This window comes from Tachypleus tridentatus, chromosome 3 (genome assembly GCF_004210375.1).
Source record: "Tachypleus tridentatus isolate NWPU-2018 chromosome 3, ASM421037v1, whole genome shotgun sequence".
Taxonomy (NCBI): Eukaryota; Metazoa; Arthropoda; class Merostomata; order Xiphosura; family Limulidae; genus Tachypleus; species Tachypleus tridentatus.
In genome coordinates, this window is record NC_134827.1 from 8,718,500 (window position 1) to 8,741,191 (window position 22,692).

General features: G+C 31.6%; 1 protein-coding gene across 4 annotated transcripts in view; it reads right to left on the reverse strand.

Annotated features, from left to right (window-relative positions):
• LOC143246302 (uncharacterized) overlaps positions 1-22,692 on the reverse strand; it is a 49,552-nt gene that overhangs the window by 13,422 nt on the left and 13,438 nt on the right. Inside the window, exons 1-3 of one of the 4 annotated variants that reach the window (XM_076492796.1) lie at positions 22,403-22,673; positions 21,927-22,142; positions 15,286-15,398 (exon numbers count right to left, since the gene is read on the reverse strand). Coding sequence is in view for 2 of the 4 variants with exons in the window: in XM_076492794.1 (XP_076348909.1) it covers positions 21,927-22,142 (216 nt within the window). In the remaining 2 variants the exon portion in view is untranslated. Of the gene's footprint in view, positions 1-15,285; positions 15,399-16,484; positions 18,643-21,926; positions 22,143-22,402; positions 22,674-22,692 lie in introns of those variants that run through there. The other 3 variants (XM_076492795.1, XM_076492794.1, XM_076492797.1) reach the window with 3 other exon arrangements.

Here is a 22,692-nt window from a genome sequence, read left to right on the forward strand (position 1 = left end):
TAGTAATCTCTTCAAATAACTACAGGCATGAAAATATGAACATGATACGGAAAGCTAAAAATGGAAATGTTTGTCTTAGAAAACTACACAGTAAAACAACTTAGTTCTCATTATACATTTATTTAAAATAAATAGATAGGTATAGAAAGACAAAAGTATACTGATATAGATAATTAATTTTGTCTGTATGTATAAGGTCTGTGTGTGTGTGCCTACACATATATACTATAAATTTTCACACACAATACATACAATATATATGTGTACTTTCAATACATTATAATTCTACCTTACATTAACATCTACTTAACATCTCAAGCACTATCTAAAAATCACATGAACAAAGAAAAAATAAAGTCTTCAGAAAACATCTTACATTTAAATGCTGTACTTTCAGTTTCTCTTTCTAGCTCTCTAAACAGTAGTTCTTAGAATCAATTTTTTTTTTGCTTTGAATAAATATGATGACTGAAAACAAATTGTGTTCAAAGTACAAAACTCTTACATTTATATACTATATTTTATCTTAAAATATTGTAACAATGCAAAATAAACAATATACACAACATTCAGTTCATACTGCAAAAGGGTAAGTAACAAAAAAACAAACAGAAATATTCAGTTAATCAAAATATTCCAGGTGGTCATGGTCTCTACCATGACATTAATCATCCTTTTTATACACTTACCTTTACTTCACCATTTCATATTTATCCCCTGATTGAGAAAATGTCTACCTTTTGAAAAAGACTCAGATTATAGCATTTTGTCTTTTTGTCTTTTGTGCTTGTGTATTGTATATTCTGAATAACTTTCAATAAATTTATAGTAATATCTGGCAATTCCTTCAATCTTCCATAATATTTCTAATAACAGATCACCATCTTAAATCTTACCACATTTGAACAACACAGACTTAATTATTACAAAGAACTACACAAAGAGATTTAAACAGCTAAAGTAGTAGATCCTGGACTGAGTAAGTTCATAAAACATTTTCCTTTCTACAAGTTTAGCTCACAATCAAGAAAGTAAGAAATACAAAATCTCTGTTTTATACTACAGCTGTGTGTTTTAAAAATCTTCAGATTTAAAGAGAGATATATGATTACACTGGTAATAAAAAAAGTTTTAAATCTGAAAAATGCTTCAAAATATAATAAGTTTAAATCATAAACATCAAAGCTTTTATTGTATCATTTGTACTTAGTGTAAAACAAGAAACATGAACAAATAAAATTTAAAACATACATCCAAATAAAGCAAACATATTTACTTAATATTTATTTTATTAAAACTGAATTTGTTTTTTAAACCTTGATGAAGAAAAACTACATATTAAAGATAATTTTTCCTTTCCTTTGTATAACTGAATAAACTAAAGCACTGAAGCATATCTGGCTTGTGTACTAGAAAAGTTAAAGCACACTGCTGGAAGCAAGCCAGAGCTAGAATTGAAAGTACACCTGTATATCACCTCCCACTTGAATTAAAATTATGGACAACAAATTGTTCACTATAAAACCAAAAAACCAAAAACATACAAGTCATTATTTAAATAATAGGAATGACAACATGCCTGAGAGCCAAAAACATTTAAAAACCTTCCGTTCTATAATTGTAGAGCTAAACATGTTTGACTTCTGATAAACTCCACACAGGACATTACATATACAATGTATGTACTATATAGAACAGAGCTCAGTAGCACACTGACAGCCTTATCTGTTGGACTTGTTCTTATAAGATTAGGCACAGAAGAGATCTCAGCTACTTTCAATAATTCAATATGCAGTATCAAATATACTTGCTACAAATGTAGATTTTTCAGTCATACTTCACTCAATAATTTTTAATCTTCATAAAAATTTAACTCATTTTCAATTACATTAATTTGAAAGAAATGACACCTTAATTTTATTATAAAAGAAAAGAGCTATCTATAAACATACATGCTTTGATCACTCAGAATTAGCAACATTATTGTCAATTTCACTTTACTACCTCACAAGGATCACATTCTTGGAAAAGATTTGTCCCGACTCTCCAGGCAAAATTCCAGATTTTCTAGATCTACAGAAGTGTACAAACGATTTTCTTTTGGAATATTCTTGGAAGAAGGATTTGGCAACTGATGTGGCTAGAGACAATAAAGTACCAGAGGTGCAGTATTTCTCACACAAAAAGTTACGACCAAGAAATCAAATCCTTGAAACTACCACACATTTATAGAGGAGAGTTTGAGCTTAGAGGAAGTTCCCCTTAGCATGCAGATACAGGTTCTGAGAAATTAAAAAAGAGAAACTACACTGTTTTCCCTAATTCTTTTTAATGCCATTTTTCAATTTTTCAGACTTCCAACATCTATACTTACTCACACAGTCACCTGATCTCAGTGCCATTTAAAATATATGAAATGATTCAGGACAAGCTATTAAAAGACACAGTCCAATACCATCAACTTTGACAGGACTGATGACAATACTTATGAAGAAAGAAACAAAGAAATAAATTCTTCCAGACAATTGTGGAATTATTTTCACATTATAACCAGGATGTAATTATAAAACATAGTTGCCAAACATGTTCTAATATTTTGGACACTAAGTGTATGAATGAATGCTTACTACAAGTACTTGAAGAAAAGAAAAAGAGAGAGACTTCGAAATACTAAAGATCTAGTAAACCCACAACTGATCCAGGTGCTAGATCTACCTATTCATGGGACGTTCTTAAATAGGGGATATTAGTAACTACTAGCTGGATGAATATCATACATTAGTACAAGTCAAAAGAAACATTAATGTTATTATTCTCAAAGTGCAGACAGATACAATTGTGGTAATGTATTCATTTGTTTGTATGTTTTCTTGGAAACCATGCATGCTATACAAGGACTATGTGCTAACCATTCATGGTTTCACAGTTCAACACACTAATTACTAGGGTATGCCCTAAAAAAATTTGAAATGTACCCTCACTACACGTTGAACATTACGAAAAATCAAAAAGGCCTAAAGTAAAACAGTTTAAATCTCTGCTGAATATAACACTGGTTTAAAGATTTTTTTGGTTTTTTAGAGCACAGCCACAGTGAAATATATGTTGTGTCAACCATAGGGAATCAAGTCCTGAATTTTAGGAATGTAAGTCTGTAAACCTACCACGATCCCACCAAGGGATAGTCTAAGGTGAAATGTAGTTTAGTCTTTTCCAAAGAAGTGTATCTAATATCTCTTGATTATTCCCTTTTCACAGTGAAATTACCAGTGGCAGCACCAGGATACTTTTGTTGGGGTGGCTGAGGTAAACTGTGGAGGGGCTTCCCAAAATGCCATCAATATGAAGTATAGATGGTAAATTATAATAATGTAAATACCAAGGTACATTTCAGAAAGGTGTGCTATTTTGAACTGCTTTTCAATGCAGTTTTCATTGGAAACTCATACTCTGATTAATAATTCATTATTACAAATTAGAAATAATCTGTTTATGAAAATATGCTTATATGTAAAAGAGGAAGCTCACCTAAATTCCACCCAAGGTAATACATAATAATAAAGAAAATCAAGATTAGCTTAGACTGAGCACTTAATATACCATTAAGAGTAAAGCTATAAATCAAAAGAAATATAACATAAAGACAGTTTACATAGCAGAAACGAATTATCCCATGTGAAGTTAACACACTCTGAGGAAAAGTAAGGTCACTATCAGGCTAACTATCTTTCATCATGTTGTGTTTATAGTCAATATTACTTCAAAACAATGTGCCTGTTCTGGTGATTGGCAGAAAATGTGTCTATAACAGTATCAAGTTGTTTTACCCTCCTGGAATTTACTGATATGACAGCAAGGTTGCTGGTGCGGTTGTTACCACTGCTGTTGCACAAGTATGTCTTGAGAAGCTTCAGACATGAGAAACTTTTCTCACAGGTAGCTGAAGTGACAGGCAGGGTCACAGCAATGCATATAAGTTTGTGGAGATCCTTATGTGTCTCCAACACAGTTGCAAGCTCCAATGGTGTGGATACTTCCTGCCCCTTGTCTTTCTTCCTGGGAATAAGCTGGTTCAACTGATGGACCTCCATTGCAAGGTCATCCTCTGCCACACCATAGTTTGCTGCCATTCCTAAGAGTGCTTGATTGTCCAGAAATGTGGAGTGTTTGGGGTTCAATGCAGTTGCACCCATCAGAACACTGCAGGCATCAGAGGAGAATCTTCTATTCAGCTCGTTAAGCATCCTATCTATGATGGCAAAGAAGGTGTGTCTCCTGGCATCTGGTGTTGGTTCATCTCTTTGGCCAGTACTAGATGTGATTATAAATTTGTCCAGGTGTCTGGGGGCAGATCGCTATCCACCTTGATGCACCGTTTCAGTGCGTATTCCCACTTCCTTACATATACCCTCAGCAGACTCTTCCAAGTCTTTCCATGCTGCTTCAGTTCTCATTTCTGAGAGACCAGAGATGACAGATTGTACTAGGTCCTCTGCAGAGGCCAGCTGCAGGTCAGGTGACTGAAGGTGGTCTGATAGTTGTTTTGTAATCAGCAATTATTTTTCTATGGCCACTAGACTGGTTACAAACTTCTGATCTAGGAGGATGCACAGGCCCTTTGATTCAATGGCTCTGTGGACATTGTCCCCTTCCATAAGATGCTCTAGGGTTGTCACAATGGCAGGGAGGGTTCCTTTTCACAGCCAGACAAAGAAGCATGTTGGCAGGCCCATCTTGTGTCTGACAGTCGCTTCAACTCTATGTGCTGGTTCATGGGTTCAAGCTCCTTCTGTACCTTCAGAAATTCTTCATGCACAACCAATGTAGAGAAGAATTTGTACAGCTTCTGAATTGTCACAAAGAACTCTGCTGCAGCCTGGACGTTGTGCACATAATCAACTAGCACAAGGTTGAGCCTGTGTGCATAGCAGTGGACATACACAGCCTGAAACACCTCTCTCCTGAACCTCTCCTGTACGCCACTGATAAGCCCTGACATGACTGCAGCTCTGTCATAGCACTGGCCAATGCAGGCATTATGGTCAATACCACATTTTGCCAGTCTCCATGATTTTCTTGAGCAATGAATCTACATTCAGACCCTCAGCAGCTGTGAAGTCCAGGAACTCTTCATAAAGGCTCTGTTGGTGGAGGTAGCTTACCACAATGGTTTGCTCACATCCTTTGTTTCATCCACCATTAGAGCAAAATGCTCAACTTCCATGACCTCTTTGCTGATATCCTTTCTGATCATTCCAGTTATGATGTCAAGCAGTTCGTTTTGGATATCATGGTGCATGTACTTGTCATTGCCAGGACCACTCAGCTTCTTCATCATGATTTCATCATACTTGGAAATCATGTCAAGAAGTTCCAGGAAATTGCCCCTGTTATCTGACTGACTACCTTCCCTGTGACCTCTCTGAGCTTCATTCTGGCAGGTTGTGTAGAGCAGTGCATCTACCACGGCTCTTATGTAATGTCGGTTTTCCTCCACAGTTTTAGCATGGCTTGCATCAAGAGCATGTTGGATCCTTGCACCCTTTGTTTTCTGCAATTTAAACTCTGCCCAATCTTGCATGGCAAACTTGTGTCCTGCAGAGTTATCATGGGACTTCAGTGATGTGGTCGCCTTCTTCCAATTCCAGAAGCCTTCATGGGTGAAGGACTTCTCAGTTTTACTGAAGTGTGTGTGACTGAAAAGACATGTGAAGCAGAATGCAGCATCTTGGGTCACAGAGTACTCCAACCATGAGTGCTGATCACACCAATTCTTGTTGAATGACCTTGACTGGCCACTGTATTCTGTGGCCGAGTATCTCTTCAAGCCTGGACAGGTAGAACCACTATCTGAAAGCTGGCTCAGGTCCTTGGGTCCTGGTGGTAGTTTTTCACCCTGGGTGTGAGTGGTGCCCTTTTGTGGCTAGGGTCCCACACTAGTCATGTCTGCATTTTCACCATCACAATCACCACTGTCCTTCTCACTTGCACCACGTGTTTGTAGTACCATCTACTCGCTGCCTCTTTTTGGGTAGCAGGTAGTGCTGCACAATCAACCCTATGTGTAGTATGACCGCTTTATGTTTTGGTGGGTGATGTCTGACTCGTCTTGTGTGTCGATGTCCTTGTTTGAATACGAGTCGCTGATTTTGATTTCCTTTTATTAATCCAAACTGAGTGTGTGTTCCAGTGAGAGGCCGAGTACAAGAGAGTGAGAGCTGTGTAAACAAACATAACTCCCTCTTATACAGAGCGCGCAAACGTCAAAGTGACCCCCAAGCCAGCTGACTACTGGTATCACTTCTTACTTCCAAGTTGTATTAGTTTATATGAAACGAATGGGAACTTCTCTCCTTATATTGGCATTAGGGCTTACAAAGGATATTCATTTTAAACATCAAAATCTAAGGAATAAGATAAACATACTATTGGGTCATTTCATGAATAAAAAACAAATAACATCTAAACATAGTTCAACATTATGAACAACTGCTCTGCAGCATTGAAATCACCAAATTATATTAATAGCACAAGAAAATCCAGAACATATCCATGAAATACTGTTAGAGAAAGTGTTTATCTTTAACCATATAGCACAAATACTTAATTAGAAGGTAGTGACAATGTAAAATTACAGGGCTAATTAGGGAACACAAACACAGCTTTGATAGTCCATGTTGTAAAACTGTGGGCAGCTAATGGAAGTGAGCAGGGGGAGGTGGCGTGCGGCTGGCATCTGGATCTCGATCGGGCTGGGCCGATCGTTAGCCATACGCATAGTGTACACCATGGTCAGCGGCTCAGTGATCATACCCTTAAGGTATTTAAGGCAGGAATCACGTGCTTGAACAAAGCAAACCCGCGGCCTGGATATTGTATGGTCATAGTAGCACCAAAACAAAATGTCTAAATTGCAGTTGACCTTTACAGAAAGGCTGGTTTCTTCATAAGTTCACATTATTCATACAGATCAAACTGTGATTGTGATATTGTTTTTATTATCATATGTGTGACAAGGGCTGTTATAATTATGTAACTACTACATTACATTAAATTAGGCACTTCTAAATAGCCCAATGACAATTTCAAAATTCATTCTAGAATTGTTTAGAAATATTATTTGGTCAGATAACATGTAAGGTTATTATCTAATCATAAGTATAACATTAATTGGATTGTAAGTCACAATTTTAAGTGTATGCCACAATCATCAGTACAATTTTGGATGGCTGATACACAATGCAAAATGATCTCACAGAGGACACAACACCAGCTAAATGATTCATAGTTTTGACCAATACACAATACATGCATGCTATGTTTTACTTTTCAATAAAAGATAAATGAAATTAATGGGTAAATACCTGTGAAACCTTTGGTTTATCAAGTAAAATCCCTGATGATCTGTTGTAACTTGAAATCAACGTGGTTGTCTAATCTTTGTCAAAGTTCAAGATAGAATGACATTACACAGGGAGCGGCAATACAGCACTTGAGTTTCAGTGCATTCAGTATGTTGCTTTGGGACGCATGACACATACTTCCGTCTTAATGAAGACGTTGAGTTCTACAGATCTATGTTTCTTTGATGTTAATTGTTAAGCAACAACTACGATTGTGTTTACCATATTTTATGAATATATGTAGATAACAATATTGGGGGGCTGAGGGGGGATTGGCTCATTTGGGGGGCTTTACCCCCAAGCCCCCCTGGTACCACCACTGGAAATTACTCAACTAAATTGCATGAAACTTACTACATATTATTTGGGTTTGGCTTTAAAAAATTAATACTGTTAGTTTATCATTTCTATTATTTTTCAGTTTGTGAAATTCCAAAATTTTGTTGTGAAACTGTTTTGAAAAAGTAGAAGATAAAAATGCTTGCTTTAATTTTATAATATTAATTTATTTTTGATCAGAAAATCCCAATTTATATATCTAGTCAGTTTAAACTTGACTGATATTCATTAATATTATTATTTTGATGCTTTATTTTACCTGCTGCAATAGTCACCATTCTAGCTACAAATAATAAAAAATAGAGCAAAACTGATAATATTTATTGGTGATCTAAGACCAAATATCAGTAATATAGAATTTTTGAAAAAAAAACAACTTAATTTCTATGAAATAAAATGCTTAAGAATATCTCTTGTATTTCTTAAAAATCTTATCCTTCCCAATTCCAAGTTTAAAAATTATTTGTTTCTATTTAACAAAAACAATCCATTAGTGATTGATAATAATTTTTGTTTCATAATAAAGGAAAAAGATAGCAATTTTATCAGTACAATGTCAATGACAGCTCAATTTTTATCAGAAATGAAGTATACTACAGATGCATTTTGCACTTAAATTCATCTGTATCTATATAAAGATAAAATAAGTGTTTGTTTACAACCTAACTCCTCTGAGCCTATTGGACCAATCTCAAACTTAACACTATTTCTATTTTATAAAACCTGTTGGTTAATTACTCCAAGCCCATAGGAGTCAATTTCATACAATCTTGGCAGGTTAATGCTTTAGACAGTGTTGGATATTCTGAAAGGAGTCAAGGTCAAATTATAAAAATTGCTAGATTGTTTCTCACACATCCATGCTTTTTTCATGATCAATTAGATTTAGTGTTCAATGGTGGGATCACCTCAAAAAGGAAAGCAAACTGAACATATTGTTTATAAAGAAGCTTTGTTATAATTTTAAAATTTTGAGGTTAAGTTTATGTTCAAGTTATGTCTTTGAAATATACGAGGGTCATTCCATGTCAAATCATCCAGATTTTGGAAAATTTTCCAGGAGACCCCTAAGAATGCCTTGAAAAATTCACATGTGCTCATCTACTCATATAATGAAAAACTTCCAAATATTAGATCAATATCTCTAATAGTTTCTGATTTATTGTTATTTTTGGCAAATTCATTTTTGGGCAACTTTAGCTGTTTAAAGCTGCAAGAGTAATGGTGGTAGAAGGATGAAATTTGCTATACTTACTGAATTAATCTCACAGAATTAAAAAATGGTCTCAAACCAAATTTATCTCTCTTAGAATTTGCATAGTGAGGCTGTAAAATCACCTGAAAACCCAAAATTGTAAAAAACATTGGTTTATTTAATAAACCATAGCTCTAAGACTTAATATGATACAGAGCTGAATTTTGTTTTCAAATTTCCTATAACATATTAGTTGATAAATCTGCAATTGTTGTAATTAAAAGTCTATTAGATCTCCTGTAAAAAAATTTAGTTTCATGCAACATTTTATGATTTAGCTAAAATAGCCCTACTTCAGGCCAGTTTCACCATGCCACCAGTTATTCAGCCTTTTCAGATTTTTACCATATATTCTTACATCTCTGAATATGATATACAAAAAAAATTCAGGATGGTGTTCAACCTACTTTTTGCGTTATAAATTTTTAAAGTATCCTCTGACCATACGTTTTTTATTTAAAAAAAATTCAGTTCAGGTGTGTTACTGTGTGCAAATATATCTATACAATTGTGAAATAATTGATGAATCCCACTGAAATATTCTAATCAGCCTTTACCACATATTCTTACATCTCTGAACATGATCTTCAAAAAATCAAGGTTGTGAAAAATAATAAATTATCAAATTTTAAGTGTGTCTGATATGTACCATTGGGCAAAGGACCACATTCAGGGCATTCAGTTCTTTCTTGTCAAACAGGAATCAGTCCTGCAGAATTGTGTAAAGTTTGTTCTACTTGAGTGCTTTATTCCCCATTCTACTAACAAATTGTATATGAGAAGGCTATCAGATGATGATGTGTACACAGTTGTAACTGTTGGTAGTAGCAGTGAAAGTAATGTTGCAGCAGCTCAAATAGGGTCTAATGATAGCATGAATGGTATGTGGGAAACATAAAAGATAGATCAAATGAACATTCCGATGTGTTGGTGTCATTTATGAAGAGATCAAGAAACGAACTGTTCTCATGGCCTGCAAGGTCACATAAAGATGAAAGCTGGATTCCTTTCCAACGTATTCTTTGTCTGATAAGTGCACCTACCGTGCAAGGCAGTAGTGCTCGCCACTACGTTCTAAGTCAAAGTTATCTCAACATAATCAAACTCGAATTTCAGAAGTTTATTCAAGCTGTCTGAACAAAGCAATGTTTATTTGATGTTGTTAATGCTAATTTATTGCCAAAGCAGTTTTTGAAACATTTCATTGTCACGATTATTGCAGTTTGGTGTGACTGTAATCTTTACAGTCTGATAATCTGTTATCCCATTTTAGAGAAAATGCTTTATGTGTCTGATTTACCTTTGTATTTATTATATTATGAATCTTAAACTCAGCCATATCTGCATAACTGTAATGCATACATAATATATTTGCATTGTCATGTGATCTAACTAGTAATGCCAATAACTTGTTCAGAAATGAATTAATTCTTTTTTGTTTCTTACAACTTCATTATTTAACATTGTGAAAGGCTGGTTAGAATATTTCAGTGGGATTCATAATATTCTGACAGGTATTTTTCAAAATTGTATGGATATATTTGCACACAGTAACACACCTGAACTGAATTTTTGAAAAATAAAAAACGTATGGTCAGAGGATACTTTAAAAATTTATAATGCAAAAAGTAGGTTGAACACCATCCTGATTTTTTTGTAGATCATATTCAGAGATGTAAAAATATGTGGCAAAAATCTGAAAAGGATGAATAACTGGTGACATGGTCAAACTGTGGCCTGAACTAGGGCTATTTTTAGCTAAATATTTGCCAAAAATAAAAAAATAAATTAAATTTTATAGGGCTGTAAATCAGAAACTATTAGAGATACTGATCTAATCTTCGGTGATGTTTCATTGTATGGGTAGATGAGCACATCTGAATTTTTTCAAGGCATTCTATGGGGGTCACCTGCAGCCCCCTGGATGATTTGTCATGGAATGACCCACGACCACTGTTAAACATGTATTAAGTTTGAACATTCCCTGTCAGTTGGCAAGTATTTCAGCTTCTATATTAAGATATATTTTTTCATGTATTTTATAGCATTTTAAATGTTTAGTTAATAGGATTTTTACCATTACATTAATTTAAATATGTCTGTTACTGGTACAACTGAGGGTATGTGGACTAAATGATGTATATTTTTGTATGTTGTTTTGATCTGACATTTATAGAGACATGCATGTTTAAGTGTACATGCTAGACTTCCACATTTCAGAATTTCCAGGAACTTGCATTGTTCCTCAAAAATCTGCCTGGAATGTTTCTCTAGCAGCAGAATAAATGATGTGATAAAACACACACACACACAAATATACTTGACTGACAAGCACATGTAAAACATACTGTTCTTCATACAAATCCTGTTGCATCAGACAATATAAATTCCACACTCTTGCAACCTTCAATCTTGGCATCATCATTAGCTTTGTTAAGTTAGATAATGAAAAATTTGTTAACAATATTTGTGGCTGAGAACAAAATAAATGCAGTTTATTTTCAACAAATAATAAGTGCTTTTAGTTGTGTTCATTGCTTGAATATGATAAACTATAATAACGAATAAATAAGGAAATGATTCATTGAAGTATTTTTCCATCACCTACCATATCTGCTAACCCTAATTATGCTTATCAGATGTTTTGTTACGGAAAAGAATTACTACAGTTTGAAACATTTTCGAGCATGAATGAAAGTCTAAGTCTTTAATATTAATATCTCAGTTATGTAGTTATAAAACAGTCTATCCAAAAATAAATATAAACTCAAGTTAGTATTTTTAAGATCCAGAATATCAAGCTTAACATTGTTACGTAAGAAATATCAATATGTATCAAAAACTATTTTGTTTCTAATGTTTCAAACTTTTTATTCACAGATGAAACTTCTCACATCAATGCAAACAATATGAATGTTAGAATGCCCATTTTAAAAGTCAAATCTAAAATACTGTCTAGTTCTAACATTAAAATCAGACAATTCTTCACCCAAAATAAGAATGTTAATAATCTTTTGTTTAGCAAGGTATAATAAAAGTTTTATTTTTAATTCTATATCCAAGAAAATATTAAGGCAAGATGTTCAGATGTTCCTTCAATTTTTTTTGTTAAAGAAAAGTTTCAGAACTTTCATAAGAAGCATTTGTTTTATCTTTAACTCCTGCTCAATTCTAGTTGAAAGAGTAATCTGAAAGTCATCAGATCAATCAGGACTGTCAAAAACATACATGTAGGTGTACATGATGAATAACTTGTAAATTTTGGGCAATGTTGAATCAAATGTCACTGTAACCAACATTCTGTTTTACTAAATCAACTGGACAATCACTAAATCATGTTTTTAGTTGACTTGTCCATAATACATTTGATAATTAGAGTGCCAAAAATTTGAATGAAGATTCCCCAAATAAATTGAATACTGGACTCCTCTGTTGTACATTTTAGTTTTTAAAGATCTTCTAAAGAAATTATTTACATTATTAGTATTTTAAAAGATTAAATCTGTGACTATGTTAATGGTATGTTAATATTTTGTAAAAAGGCATAAAATTCATCCCTGAACACTTCACAAACTACAGATTTCTGAGAACTCAATGCTGCTATTAAGTGTATGCTCTAATGAAGTCAGTGAGATAAAGTGTTTAAAATCTTGAAGTTGTAACTGCATGTTCTTATGTTAAAGTCAATATTTCTGAGTGTAATGGCTTCTTTGGGGGTTTTGGGCTAGGTGTGAACTTAAATGCTAATTTTTTTTATCTTTTTTTTAAATTATGCCATTACTAATGCCATCTTTAAATAATTCAAAGTAAATAACTTGCATTCAGACTTCATGCAAACATCTCTTTTTGTGTGTCAGTAATATTAAAATAACAAGAGACTGAGAAAAAAATGTCTGCATTTGCAGATAAAAAAAAATCCATTTGTTTCGATCTCTCACAATAGCAAAATAAAATCATGTTATTCAATGTTGTTCATTATACCTTAAAAATCTATGTAACATTAGACAAAAAATATTGGTTTACATTCATGTCTTCAATATTTTTTCCAAATTCTTTAACTCAATCAAGCCTGGATAAGTGCATCTCATGTCCAGGACAAAAACTGTACCACTGAATATTAAATAATTATAGAAGAATAGCAAACCTGTGAACCACATTTACAAAACTGCTATAATGCAAATTTAATACTTGAATTAATATTTTTCACTTTCATAATCACTGCTGTTAAATTTTTATTTAACTTCTTCAAATAAGTTATGAACAGCAAGGCCTACTTATTTACATGCTCTAATGTTATTAAAAGCCAAATTTGGGGTACACTTTCAGGTAATCCCTGTAAAAGTGTTTTTGCAAAATATTCAGTTTTACTAAGAAGTTGGATGAGAAATTTTATGTTTTACCTCCTATGCCAACCTCAGAGCCAAAATAGTTGACGAGCCCAATAATTTAGAAGGAATTACGTGATGCACACACAGACACTGAATATTATTATAAATATAAATTTGTAGTAATTCTTCTACATGTTAAAATAAAAAACTTCAAATTTGTTCAATATAAAGAAGTTGGAATTATTTTATTTTATACATTAAAATAAAATCTAAAGTACATATACACAGCACTTTTATCACCCTAGAAAGAAAGTTGAAAGTCACAATAGTTTTTTTAAAAAAAACATTATATTGATCTGGTAACTTGAATACAATTGTAATTTTATCAGTTTTTTGGTACATCACAGTTTTTTAATCTCAGAGTAATAGTATGATGTAAATGCCTGTGCCTTAGCATTCATAGGCTAGTGATTTATACACAAAACTTTTTCCATTCCTTTTAACTGTATATACTAACATGGTTTTCAGCTCAGCAGAGACTGAAACAATGATAAAACTTTAGCTTGGTAATATACTGGTAGATAAAATAAGATCTCTATGAACATTATAATTACAGCCATGATCTTTCTGTTATAGCTTACTTTATCATTTTGCACTTCATAATTATGGTGTTGTAGTATAATAGAAAAATGTTTTATGTTGAATGAGATGGGCTTAGCTAACTCATTTTACACCTGATTCTATCAAATTTTGTTTTGCTGACAAAGATGCTATGTTAGATCACATGTATATCATACCTTATAAGCCTAACTAAAAGCTTGAATGGAAAAAGAAATGTAAAATGTAAATATATAAATTATACAATGGGATTGAAACATATATTAAATGAAACCTGTTGATTAATAATTTTAAAAACATTTCACATGCTTATAATTTTAGCATCATACAAAAATGATTTTTATTACACACTGGTGATCGTACATATGTATCCCATTGGTAGTTAGAACTCTACCTTTAATATATCCAACATATATGTTGCACATGTTGTATAATAATCCAACTTTATTGAATAATTTTTGTATTACTTATTGAGCCTGTAATAGGAAGGAGTTAAAGATAAGAAAAGTTATTCTCACAAAAGAATTAAGTCTTCCCTCACGAAAAAGGGACATAAAAGGAACTACAAATTAAGCTACAGAACTTCACATGAAATTTTATTGAAAAAATAAACAAGTTAAACTATTTTATTCTGTCTTGTCAAAGAAAGCTAGCCTGTAATTTCAGGTACATTAAAATGTTAATGCTTACAGTCAGCTCAAGACAATCACAGGACCAGGGCACCTTCTGTTCATAGGCTCCACCAATTATACAAGTTAAACCAAAAGTCAGATAAATTATAAATTCTGGTTTGAAATTTAAGTATTTACATGAGTATAATGCATACTTGCTGTTTATGTGTGTTAATATACTGTAGTTAAATATCAGCTTTATATTTACGTGAATGTGAGTACACAAACTAATGCATATATACAAACACGTATCATATAACCTAAACATATAATAAAATTTGTGTATTTCATGTTTTTATGCTTCTTATTTTTGGCCCTCTAAGATTAACTTTTAAGAAACATTTTCATGAATCCATAACTTTCATAGGCCCTAGGCACTGTGCCTATTATCCCTAATAAATAATCCAGCTCTGCTTACAGTTAAGATTATCATACAAGTTACTACCACCTACTTCTAACACAGATATGTACTAGCACATTGCAACGTGCAATCAATTTAACCACATTCCACAGTGATAACCAACAACCTAAAACATGCATCTGGAGAACTTTAGAATTATTACACAAAACAAGATGTATATTCAAACTAAATGTGAACATGAAAGAAGATAACAGTAAGATAAGCTAAAATTTAAATAAAATTATATTTTATGCAATTTTATTTTATTTACATTAAAACTTCAAAGGTATTCAGTCTTATCAGTAGGCCTAACTCATGCCAGAGGCTCTTATCTTGCACTTCATATTTCTGGCTTGCTTAAATTTAGCCATAAATGTATACTACCTATACAGCAAGAGAAAAGAAAAATCAAAAATAAGAAAAATTACATGCATGATTACTCACATTAAAAAATCTATTTGTGTAAACTTTACCAAATAAGAAAAAAAAATAGTTTTATATGAGAAACACTATAAAATAGTCATACACCAAAATAAGAAAAAGCAGTTGTTCAACAAAAATAACACAGCATACAAATGAAGCATGCATACTTATGCATGAAAGGACAGGAAATGTAAAATTGGTTTAAAAATACCTCAAGGACTTTCACTTATAAACTCAATAAAACCTTATGAGACTTTGTCTACTTAGCAATTTTAAGTCCAAATCACTGATGCACCATACCAACATCAAATGATCTGTAAAGTTTTAATAGTTTGTAACAGAATTTACAACTGCAAATTCAAATATAACTTACTCGTAACCCTCCCATGTTTACACTAAATATAATAGTTAGTGTTTAAAAAAACAAAAAACTTACATTTATATAACTTACATAAAACTAGTATTGATAAAAATATACCAGTATATCACTGTTGAGCAAACAGAATGTATTCTGATTTCAAGTTAAAGAGAGATAACTGTAAGCATACAGCACTATACATAACACTACTTCCTTCAATATTCTAAGCATATTATTTGAAATAACAAAATCTATTAAACACATACACATAAATGTGTTTTATGTCCTATATAAACAAAATATGACAAACATAAATGAATTTGGAACAAAGGTTTAATATATGCAATGGAAAGTAAGTGAACTTCTTAAAACACAAGTTTTCAAAATAAAACTTAAAGTAATTATATTTACTATCAAACTGTATTCCTTAGCATTTAGGTTTACATTTACATTCAAATCTACCATTTTATTAGCAATACAGAAAAATACAGATAAAGATTTGTGAATCCTACATTGAAAATCACTATTTGAATAACTTACCTTTTGCTTAAGCTAAGTACTAGATATCTCAATGATAGAGCTGAAATAAGTATATTACAATTCCATAGTACGTGTTTTTGGCTACAAGAAAAATAACTACAATGCCAGTAAATATTAATGTACACAAATGGAAAACAATTCTGTCCTACCTTTTACATTTCTCTACAAACCATCTCAAAATAATCAAAACAAAATCTCTGAAAAATTCCCTTTGTTACAAATTTCCTACTACTTTAATCAACAGATTATTTAAAAAATTGAACTATATATAATGCAGAAGTTATTACCACTTCAATTAAAGCAAATTCTAAGAGATGTAGCACTTAAAACAGGTTAGTTGCATTGAATTGCCTGCCATCAGTAAGATGACAAAGCAGGTGATACGCATAGGTGAACCTGTACAGATATCAGTTGAACACCATGTACATGTATGTGAAAGTCCTACAAATAAACTTTCAAAGTACAAGAATAGTCTTTCATACAGCACACTGATTTAATCTTTCCACTTTAACAAACATTACCTCTGCAAAACAATAAACAAAAGTTGAACACAAGCTATACAGCTATATAATATCCTTCAGTAAAATATATAATGTACTGGTACAATACAATGTTTTTTGGAATTATGTTAATTCCTTTTTACATTTTATTTATTCATTATTTAGCAAACACTGTTATCAATCTACCTACCTCTCAATGTATTTATTTTAAAATCAGTGAATCAAAAAAGAGAAAAAAAGTCACCAATAACAAAAGCTTCTTCTATCTTCAGCTACATCCCACATATACAATAAATTTCAAAAAATTATAAATCCATAAAAGTATAACAGTATTTTTAGCACCTTTACATGCTTTCTTATTGGCTAGTAATAGCACATCTGTTTCACTTTTTTGCCAAGGAACAGCTGCAATATGATAGCAATCACCCACATGTATATATATATACACACATTTTACATACATACATTACCTGTACATATCAATAGGTAGGATCCTGTGTTTTTAACACAGTAAGGCATTTCACCCATTTAGCAGTTAATTCCAATTAAAAAATACGACTAATAATTCTCAGAATGTTTTATTATAAATATAAAAGTTACACAATACTATCATTAAAAGTATTTTTTTCTACAAATATGTACAATTATACAACTGGTGTAATCTTTAGTTAAAGCATCTGTTTGAAATTTGAATACTAAGCCTGTTAATCTTATCATAAAATATCTGTGTGTGGATACAAGTTATCCCACAAAAGTATAAATTAAACTACACTCTTTGCCAATCCAAATACTTTGGCATTATCAGCATACTTTATAGCTACTTAACCAAACCCATTCTGATGATTCCAAAAGGTAAAACAATACTTTCCATTGTATTGGTAAATTAGTCATTTTAGACAATATTCTGAACATGTATTAGATACTGTTTTCAACTTCTTCAAAAATTCCTGAAAATATTTGTCTAAACAATTAAAAACCTACTCATGTTGTTGACATCACACTCCATAATACTTGAAAGTGTTGTTTCATGTGACATTAAAATAATAATTTTTAACAAATCTTTCCATTACTAGCTCAATACAGGTTTCCACAAAAAAACAGAATACAATAGTATCTTGACCACACACTAGCAGGGAAAGACGTGTTAAAAATAATTATAAGAACACCATGAGGTGAAAAATAATAAAAAATGTTTTAATCACAAACATTAATTTCCATACAAGATTAATTTCTTTCTAGCTCAATTACATAATCTCTTCCTACCTTCCAATTTTTTTATTTGTACAATACGGCATTATATAGATAAAAAGAATCCTATTATAACAAATACATCTTGTACTACCTGGTAAAATATATACATTAGTGTACATTAGTGCCATCCAACTTGTATATAAATTTAATGTGAAGAAAAGTTTTATATAAATATATAACCTGCACGTGTGTGTGTAAGAAATTATACTGAGGGAGAAAAATCACCTTTAAAAATTCTGGTGAAATTCATATACTTGACAAACAAATTGTTTCGAACAAATGCTCCTTTTCAGCCCAGAAACAAGGCTTGTTTCTTGCTTAAAAAAGGAGTATTTGCTCATAATGTTACCAAATAAAACATTCTACCAGTTTTTTAAATGTGATTTTTCTCTAGAGGTCTAATTTCTTTATTTTATTACAAATTGTAATGCGAGATATAAAAGTGAACCCTAATATGTGGAGGTGACTACAAGGAAGTAGGATCCATACTGCAGTGAGGATACACCATCTATCAATCTTAACCTCTATCAATCTCATATGAAGAAATTCATAAACATAAGTATTAATAATAGAATATATAAAGGTGATTTTTCTCCCTCAGTATAATTTCTTACACACACACGTGCAGGTTATATATTTATATAAAACTTTTCTTCACATTAAATTTAATAATAATACAAAATAATCAAAAGATATTATGAGAGCAAGGTGTGGGTGCTCAAATCCTCAGTGTCCCACATCTATATCACCATTCACTGCCTGCAGACAATTATGAGATGGTGACTGCTCTTTAAAGAGGAAGGAAGTTTAGGAAGGAAAAAAAATAAAGGAAAATAAATGAATAAATAGAAAACAAAAATAAGGTACTATCACTTTGGGGTAGTAATATAAACTTACCTACTGAAACTGGCATTCCAGCTCCCATTATTTGTAATAAAGTACTAATTAGTAGCATAGTAGGCAAATAGAAAAAGTATATATAACAATTTAGAAAATATATTTAATTAAGAAACACAAAAACTGCACATTTTTAAAAAGGAATAAGACTGTGTTTGGCAAACTTTTGTATGGTTGTCGCTTTCAGAACATAAACAGAACATTCTCATAAGTGTATTTAATATCAAATTAAAAGTGAAAAAATTTGGCAATGTACAGATTTATACAAACATCTGTTGTCATAATGAATAATCTGAGGTACTGCCAAAGGGTAATGATGAAGCATTAACAACTTAGTAAACATCATTCTAGCTGCACAATACGTTACAATATAGTTTTAACAGTAAACATCATCTAATCTACAAGTGTCATTTAGTGATTATGACCACTATTTGGGGAAATAAAATTTTCTGGAATCAAAAGCCAAAGTCCTCTAACAGTAGCATACATTTATTTTTTTCATGATTCAGTAATAACTCTTAAAATAAAACAAACTGAAAGCATGTTACAAAATGCAAGTCATGCAATATTTAAAAAAATTTTACTTTCCTTTAAATTATACATATTTCAAAGACTTGTGTAAGGAAAAAGACAAGCAAACTAGAAACAAAAGTTGTTCTAGATATAACAAATACCTCATGTTATACAAATTTCACAATATCTGCATTGAATATATTGCCCTACAATTTGTATGTATGTATGTATGTATACATACATATGTTTCACTATATATAGGGAAGGCCCTAAAATACAACTCAGACTATTTGTAAAGATAGTTAATGCACCTTTTATCCACTTATGATAATCCTCATTCTACAGTCCAAGATCTGGACATAATGAAGATGCATATTGTAAACTTCAACTCTGTTTACCTTAAACTGACTATATTTAACTTCATAACATTCTTGTAGCTTGCACAGCCTACTTGAATCTTCAATGAATGATTCATTTCTTTTTGATGCAAAAATATAATTCTTTGTTTCCAAGGTTAAAAATTCATTTCAAATTTGAGAGGTTATTCTGGAATGCTATACAGTGTTTCTAATGGGCTAGTTATTCTAGCTTACCTAAAGTTTTGTTTGGGTTATCAGATGAACCTAGATTACATATTTTAATGTTTCCATACATCTATACAGATATTTTGAACTGACTATATAATACGCTGTCTATATGTTCACTTTATACTTTTCTTTTTCCTTTTTGAATGTTGCCTGTTCAAAATGCAAAGTAATTTTTAGTTTAAGATTAAACATACTTTTATAACTAAGACAATTTTCAAATTTCACATACAAAATCCTTATAATGTCCAGACAGTACCAAACATTCCTTAAGGAAAAACTTTATATTTTTATCTTTTTCACTAATGAATTTTTATGGGTTCAGTCAATTTGACTGATCTCATGACCACCATAATAAATTAGGAAATAAAAATTATACTTTGTTCATTCTAGAATGATTACAAATTATAATAAGAAAACATAAATGTTTAGAATAAATAACTTAAATATCATAACATTATACATTTATTTTCACAATATTGACCTTTCACCCCTACCTGGCTAACAGTAGAGAAATTACAATAATGCAGTGCACGTGCACTCATGTTACCAGCATCCAATAATATCAAACTGAACTTTAGTCTTTACAAAGTGACCTGTCTTTACTGTGTTTCAGTGGACTAATATTTGGTAAACTACAATTACTTTTCAATTATAATACATCATATATGTATACAGACTATTAGTATTTACAAACAAGTTTTTAAACTTATTTTTCTTAAAACATAAAACAGCAACTGAAGTAAAGCAAACAATTATCTCTTTTTAATTAGCCTTTCTACATGGTTGCTACTTGTCATAGCTTGCCCTGCCTTAAGAAAGTTTGCACGTGAAAGATGTGAAACAAAATATTTATTTAGGTTTTGTATATAAATTTTAATAACCAAAAAATAAAAACTTACTATATTAATATCACATAATCCCATTATAAGTTATTGAGTTTCATAACTAAACTGTACTTCAGTGTAAATTTAAAAATTTTAAATTTCTAACAAGTTAATAATCAACTTACCAGCATAAAGGTTTGTCTTGAAAGAATGAGATGATGCACTATATTTTAAAATGAGTAAGAAAACCACTAGGGGAAAATTCTGAGTTTTTGATTGGTTATTTACATCATATAAAAAAGTATATATAAGGGACCATTTCTAAAATTGACAGGACCATTGTGTGCAATATCTCAGCAAATAGAAAAGATAGTAGGTTCATATGTTATATTCTAGCTTGTCAATGTAGGTAATTTGAGTTCCTAATTTGTACAAGACTATAGACTTTATATTTTGACATAAAAAAATCTGATTTGGAGTAGTGCCACATTCAACATACCATATGAAACAAAAATTTATTTAGAAGTGTTTTTATATTTCCTTTAAATTAAGAAATTAAATAATATATAATTTTAAAATTTGAGTTACAATCTACAGTTCAACAAAACTTAACGATACAAATTCATAAAATAGTTGTTCAATAACATTTTGAACAGGAGCTGACAAATGGCATGATATGGCCTTTAACCCATACGAAAAAGGTTAAACTTTAGCTGCTATTATTTCTTGAAGCTTGATGATTCTTAAACATTAATTATGTAACAAGTTTTAATATGCACAACTTGTTTAAATGATAACAGAGTTCTCAATTAGATTAAATATATTTACACTAAGCAAGGACATTAATATGCAATTACTCAGACGATTTATAAAAGTATTAATATCTAATAGATTTACAATTACATGTATCTCTTGAACCTTTACAACACATTATCCTCAGAAAATCCTTGTCCACGAATATTGCATTTACAATAATGAAAATAAAATGTTCCCACGCTTAAAAAATAACAAAATCCTACCTTAATGGCGACTAGAGACTTTGCATGTTCTCTTATAAGGAAATAAATAGGCGCTGGAATGGCCATATCTGACTGAGCGTGACCAGTCGAGCGTCTCGACGAAGAACTGACTTGGGTGACGGACCCGACTTGGGTACCAATCTTATAACTTTCACTGTCACACTGATCTTCGGCGATGTGTACATTGCTTGAGCTGCAACTTTCTGCCCTTTGATGCTAAATATGCAACAAAGAATAGCAAAACAAATGAACAATTAATGTTTACACTTTCATCATATCGTCCGTAAATACTGTAATTTTTTGCAACGTGAAACAACTGCATAAATAATCAGCATCTCTCAAATGCGTAAATAAACTCCGCGGAAAGAACACAAGACCCAATTATTCAATATTTTAAATCTAAAGAAACCATATGAATCGAGTGAAAACACTCTTCTATTTCAAAGCACCAATAATTACGTTTTTTGGTTACCTACCAGGCTAAGAATATGTTTCAACAGACCAACAATCACGTCATCAGTAAGTGACTACCTACTCCGGTTCCGCCTGTTTAACTTCAAATGGTCGCAGGTAACGAGAACGGCACACTCTGGCACAAATATTACGTCTACTTGACGTAATCAAAATCAGCATCTTTACACGCCGAACAGTTGCATTTTTCGAAGAGCTCATATTACTTTAAAACTACGGGTAATTTAATCTTATTCTAACTCATTCATTTAGAACTTTACAGAAAGCAATATCATTTCAAAAAATAACCAATGAA